The following is a 6,932-nucleotide window of genomic DNA, read 5'->3' on the forward strand; positions in this document are numbered from 1 at the left end:
TGTCTGATCAAAGGCTAAAGGAGGTGAGGACTGAGGAGCTGGTTTCTTGTCCCAAGTTGTCCTGGGATGCACCTTTTTCTTTCTTTTTTTTTCTTTTTTTGAGACAGAGTCTCGTTCTGTTGTCCAGGCTGGAGTGCAGTGGCGTGATCTCGGCTCACTGCAACCTCTGCCTCCTGGGTTCAAGCGATTCTCTTGCCTCATGCTCCCGAGAAGATGGGATTACAGGCGGCCGCCACTATGTCCAGCTATTTTTTGAATTTTTAGTAGAGACAAGGTTTCATGTTGGCCAGGCTTGTCTCAAACTCCTGACCTCAGGTGATTCACCTGCCTCAGCCTCCCAAAGTGCTGGGATTATAGGCATGAGCCACCGCACCTGGCCTGGAATGCACCTTTTTCTATGGTGAACAGCAATAAATAAAAATGGATACCAAGTTGTATGGCATTTCCCTCTGTGTCAGCACTTTGTTTTTCTGACCTCTATTAATTCATTTTCAGCTCATACTAACATTGCAAGATGAGTAAGGCAAGTATTGTTTAGGGTTTCTTTGTAATAAGAAAATAGATAGAAAAATAGATAGAAAACAGCAGTGGCTTGTCTAAAGTGACATGCTCATCAGGACAGAAGAGAGCCTAAGCCAGGTTCCCTGTCACCCACAAATATGGTCCTCCCGGCCGGGTGCAGTGGCTCACACCTGTAATCCCAGCACTTTGGGAGGCCAAGGCAGGTGGATCATGAGGTCAAGAGATAGTGACCATCCTGGCCAACATGGTGAAACCCTGTCTCCACTAAAAATACAAAAATTAGCTGGGCGCGGTGGCACACACCTGTAGTCCCAGCTACTCGGGAGGCTGAGGCAGGAGAATTGCTTGAACCCAGGAGGTGGAGGTTGCAGTGAGCTGAGATCGTGCCACTGCACTCCACCCTGGCGACAGAGCGAGACTCCATCTCAAAAAAAAAAAAAAAGTGTCCTCCCATATTCTACCACAGCCCAAGGCTAGTTCCTTCACAAGATAATGGTCGTGGTCCCTTCTTCTAGCCACTGCATCTCTGCCCTTAAAGCACTGACTTTCTCGGGCCCTGAACCTTCTAAATCACTCTGCTCCAGGCAGAAGAAAAAAACTGAAATACCAGACAAATTTCGTTCTGAATGCTCAACTATTACAAGACAAGAAAATAGGGGATTTATCTCCTTGGAAAAAGAATTCGCAAAATGAGACATTAAAGAGGATTCTGAGATTTGGCACTAAAATTGTACCCAGGATTGCAGGGCCATGCGCTGAGGATGTTGGCTGAGTGGCCAGGAGTTAGTGCTCCTGGGGACACTGGGGAGTAGCCTTGTTTTCCTCCGATGCAATCATAGAAATCACATAGGACTTGGATGATTTGCAGGGTTTATGGACTTTCTTTGATTCTTGCTTTTTAACAATTGAGCTATTTCTGACCTTATTGAATGACTTTTTGAGAACTAATTTTACGTGAACCTGACCCTCTTTTTCTTTAACCAGGTTGTGACTATATTTTCTGCTTCTAATTATTATGAAGAAGGCAGCAATCGAGGAGCTTACATCAAACTATGTTCTGGTACAGCTCCTCGATTTTTCCAGTACCAAGTAACTAAAGCAACGTGCTTTCAGCCTCTTCGCCAAAGGTGTGTATACTATACGGAGAACACAGAGCACTGGTCTCATGGATCCATTAGAACCAGTCCCACGTGACTCAGAGCAGCCACGTGAGTGAAGACAGTCATTTATAGCTTACTCATTAGTATCAACAAAATGGAAATAGTTCCAGACACCAAGTGGTGAATGCACCCATAATTGAAACCAAAAGGAGCAATTCTAAATTTATACATCTTTCTAGATGGATAAAGCAGTCAGTCCTCAGAAACATAACTGAATATAAAGAAAAGAAGATTCCCCACACCCACTCAGTCCCCTAACCTACAGCCTTCTCTGACCCCCAAACAGCTCTATCTGCTCTTGCCCCTTTCTCTTCTCTATCCAGAAGTGTATGTGACAAATAGTTGAGTGTCTCTTTCCATGTGATGGCATTCATAGCTTATACTCCTTTTCTCCCTTTGACATTATCTTTTTAAGTTTTTTTTGAGATGGAGTCTCACTCTGTGGCCCAGGCTGGAGTGCAGTGGCTCGATCTCAGCTCCCTGCAACCTCTGCCTCCCAAGTTCAAGCAGTTCTCCTGCCTCATCCTCCCAAGTAGCTGGGATTACAAGGGCCCGCCACCACACCTGGCTGATATTTTGTATTTTTGGTAGAGACAGGGTTTCACCATGTTGGCCAGGCTGGTCTTGAACTCCTGACCTCATGTGATCCACTCACCTTGGCCCCCCAAAATACTGGAATTACAAACGTGAGCCACTGTGGCCAGTCTAAGATTTTTTACATTATAGAACTAACATGTTTGTTGTTAACAACTGAAAAAGCAAAGAAGAATAAAGAAAATGTTAACAATCTTCTCTCCCTTCTCAATTGTCCTTTTCCCCAGAGGTAACTAAAACTAGCAGCTTAGAATGGCCCCTTCCACCCTCTTCTTGCTCTTACAAAAATAGACAAGCATTTATTCAGTCATAGAACTTAAAAAAACCTTTGAGTACCTACCATGTGTCAGATACTGTTCTAGGCATAGCTAATACAAGATAGGCTGAAGTCCCCTCATCAAACACATATCTCAGTATGAAGAGAAAGATGATAAACAATGTACATACTTTTTTTTTTGTAAGAAGTAGTCTTGCTCTGTCGCCTAGGCTGGAGTGCAGTGGCACAATCTTGGCTCACTGCAACCTCCACCTCCTGGGTTCAAGTGATTCTCCTGCCTCAGCCTCCCGAGTAGCTGGGACTACGGGCGTGCCCCACCACACTGGGCTAATTTTTGTATTTTTAGTAGAGACGGGGTTTCACCTTATTGGCCAAGCTGGTATTGAACTCATGACCTCAGGTGATTTGCCTGCCTTGGCCTCCCAAAGTGCTGAGATTACAGGTGTGAGCCACTGTGCCCAGCCTGTACATACATTTTTTTCTTTTTTTTTTTTTGAGATGGAGTCTTGCTCTGTTGCCAGACTGGAGTGCAGTGGCGTGATCTCGGCTCACTGCAACCTCTGCCTCTCGGGTTCAAGCAATTCTCCTGCCTCAGTCTCTACAGGTGTGCGCCATCACACCCAGCTAATTTTTGTTTTCTTAGTAGAGATGGGGTTTCACCATGTTGGCCAGGATGGTCTTGATATCTTGACCTTGTGATCCGCCTGCCTCAGCCTCCCAAACTGCTGGGATTACAGTATGAGCCACCACGCCCAGCCATATATATATATATATATATATATATATATATATATATATATATATATTCTGCAACTGAATTTTTCCCCTAAAATTATATCATGAACATCACCTCAAGTTAGTAAAGATAGACCTAACTCATTCTTTTTAGTACATACATATTATTCTGTAGTATACATGTACCATAACAGTTATGAAGCAACTAAATCTTATCCAACTGATAGACATCCAGATTGGTTCCAGGATTCTGCATTTAAAAACAATGCTATAACTAGCATTCCTATACGTAAGGAACTCATACGACTCAACAGCCAAAAAAAAACAAAAAACAAAAAACAAAAAAAACAAAACAAGTAATCCAATTTAAAAAATAGGCAAAGGACCTGAATAGACATTTTCCCAAAGACATACAAATGGCCAACAAGTTCACGAAAAGATGCTCAACGTCACTAATTATCAGGGAAATGCAAAGCAAAACCACAATGAGATAGATACCATCTCACACCAGTTAGAATGGCTGTTATCAAAAAGACAAAACGTAAGTGTTGACCGTGGTGTGGAGAAAAGGGAACGCTTGTACTCTGTTGATAGGAATATGGATTAGTACAGCCATTATAGAAAATGCTATAGAGGTTCCTCAAAACATTAAAAATAGAAGTACCATATGATCCAGCAATCCCACTACTAGGTATATATCCAAAGGAAATGAAATCAGTATCTTGAAGAGATATTTGCATTCCCATGTTCAGTGTGGCATTATTCACAATAGTCAAGATATGGTAACAACCCAAGTGTCTGTCAAGACAGAAAAAGAAAATGTGACTGATACACATGTGTGGATTTATATATTTTTTATATATATATGTTTTATATATATATAAATATATATAATCCCTGCATGCTCAAGTCCCTTATATAAAATAGCATCGTATTTGCATAAAACCTATGCACATCCTTCCATATACTTTAAATCATCTCTAAATTACTTATAATACCGAATGCAATGTAAATACTATGTCAATAGTTGTTATACTATGTTGTGTAGGGAATAATGACAAGAAAAAGTCTGTACATGTTAAGTACAGGCACAATCATCTGTTTAAAAAAAAATAAATTCGGCCAAGCGCAGTGACTCACGCTTGTAGTCCTAGCACTTTGGGAGGCTGAGGCAGGAGGATCATTTGAGCCCAGGAGTTCGAGACTAGCTGGGCAATATGGTGAAACCCCTTCTCTACATAAAATACAAAAATTAGCTGGACGTGATGGTGCACACCTGTAATCCCAGCTACTCTAGAGGCTGAGGCAGGAGAATCACTTGAGCGTGGGAGGTCAAGGCTGCAGTGGGACAAGATCGCACCACTGCACTCCAGGTTAGGCAATAAAATGAGACCCTGTCTCAAAAAAAAAAAAAAAAAAAAAATTCCACTGAAGGGAAACTCATGCATACAGAGGGCTGATTGTACATGCACAATGGAAAATTATTCCAACATAAAAAAGAAATCCTGACTTTTTTTTTGAGACGGAGTCTCGCCCTGTCGCCCAGGCTGGAGTGCAGTGGCCAGATCTCAGCTCACTGCAAGCTCTGACTCCCAGGTTTACGCCATTCTCCTGTCTCAGCCTCCCGAGTAGCTGGGACTACAGGTGCCCGCCACCTCGCCCGGCTAGTTTTTTGTATTTTTTAGTAGAGACGGCGTTTCACCGTATTAGCCAGGATGGTCTCGATCTCCTGACCTCGTGATCCGCCCGTCTCGGCCTCCCAAAGTGCTGGGATTACAGGCTTGAGCCACCGCGCCTGGCGAAATCCTGACATTTATGACAACATGGATGAACCTGGAGGGCATTTTGCTAAGTGAAATAAGTCAGACAAATACTGTATGACATCACTTATATGTGGAATCTAAAAAAATCGAACTCATAGAAACAGAGAGTAGTATGGTGGTTGCCAGGGGCTGAGAGATAGAGGCTATCTGGAGATACATGTATATCAAATCATCACACTGTATACCTTAAATATATATGATTTTATTTGCCAGTTATTAATATAACTATGGTTTTATGTCAATAAAGCTGGAAAAATCCTCTGTGTGTGTGTGTGCGCATGCGCGTGTGTGTGTGGACATATATCCATAAGTTTTAGTGAATTTTTTAATGTAAGATTTTACAATGTGGAATTTATGGAATTTATATGTTTAAAATTTTAATAGCTACTTCAAAAGGGTTATAACATTGGACAATCTGAAAAACAACATACCATGTTTATAATTTCATTATAATTTTTGGATTTTTACCTTTGTTTAGAAAATTTCTCTTTCTCTGTCTCTGTCTCTCTGTACACACACACACACACACACGCACACACAAATTCTCAAATTTAACAGCTACATTGAGATGTAATTTACGTACCACAAAGTTTACCCATTTACAATTCAGTGACAGTACATTTACAGAGTTGTGCAACTATCACCATTATCTAACTTTCGAACATTTTTGCCATCCTAAAAAGAAAACTCATACCCATTGAGCAGTCATTTCCCAGTCACCTCCTCCCATCACAGCCCTAGGCAACCACTAATCTATTTTCTGTCTCTGTGGATTTGCCTATTCTGGGCATTTCATGTAAATGAGATCACACAATATGTGATCTTCTGTGGCTGGCTTCTTTCACTCAGCACAATGTTTTTGAGGTCATTCATGCTGTATTCTATATCCGTACTTCATTCCTTCTTATGGGTGAATAATATTCCATTGTATAGATAGACCACATTTTGTTTATCCATTCATGAGCTGATAGACATTTAGGGTGTTTCCACTTCTTGGTTATTATAAACAATGGTGTTATGAACATTCATGGGCAAGTTTTTGTGTGTACATGTTTCATTTCTCTTGAGTAAATACTTGGTAATGGAATTGCTGGGTTATATGGTAACTCTATGTTTAACATTTTGAGGAACTTGCAAACTTTTTCCCAAGGGGCTTACCAGTTTACCATTTCCACCATCAGTGTGTCAGGATTCCAAGTTGTCTACATCATTGCCAACCCTTGTTATGATCTCTTTTTTTTTTTTTTTTTTTTTTGGAGAAAGAGTTTCACTCTTGTTGCCCCAGGCTGGAGTACAGCGGCACAGTCTCGGCTCACTGCAACTTCCACTTCCTGGGTTAAAGTGATTCTCCCGCCTCAACCTCCTGAGTAGCTGGGACTACAGGCATGTGCCACCATGCCCAGCTAATTTGTGTATGTTTAGTAGAGACGGGGTTTCACCATATTGGCTAGGCTGGTCTCGAACTCCTGACCTCAGGTGATTTCCCTACCTCAGCCTCCCAAAGTGCTGGGATTACAGGTGTGAGCCACCGCGCCCAGCTTGATCTCTTTTTTCTTATTGTTGTCTTAGTGGTGTGAGGTAGAATCTCATTGTAGTGTTGAGTTGTTCCCTAATGATTAATGATGTTGAGCATCTTTCCATGTATTTATTGGACATTTGTGCATCTTCTTTAGAAATATTATATTTCAGGTTCATTTTCCATTTTTAATTGTCACTCTTTATTTTTGCATTGCAAGAGTTTTTTATTCTATATACACATCACTTATTCAGTATATGTATATATTTTTTTTTTTTTTTTTTTTTTTTTTTTTTTTTTTTTTT

The 6,932-nt window shown here is 41.1% G+C and overlaps 1 protein-coding gene across 3 annotated transcripts in view; it reads left to right on the forward strand.

Moving 5' to 3' along the window:
• PPEF1 (protein phosphatase with EF-hand domain 1) overlaps positions 1-6,932 on the forward strand; it is a 135,845-nt gene that overhangs the window by 112,543 nt on the left and 16,370 nt on the right. For all 3 annotated transcript variants that reach the window (XM_025372596.1, XM_025372597.1, XM_025372598.1), the window contains one exon: positions 1,507-1,649. In XM_025372596.1, coding sequence (XP_025228381.1) covers positions 1,507-1,649 — 143 coding nt within the window. The remainder of the gene's footprint in view (positions 1-1,506; positions 1,650-6,932) is intronic.

This window comes from Theropithecus gelada, chromosome X (assembly GCF_003255815.1).
Source record: "Theropithecus gelada isolate Dixy chromosome X, Tgel_1.0, whole genome shotgun sequence".
Lineage (NCBI taxonomy): Eukaryota > Metazoa > Chordata > Mammalia > Primates > Cercopithecidae > Theropithecus > Theropithecus gelada.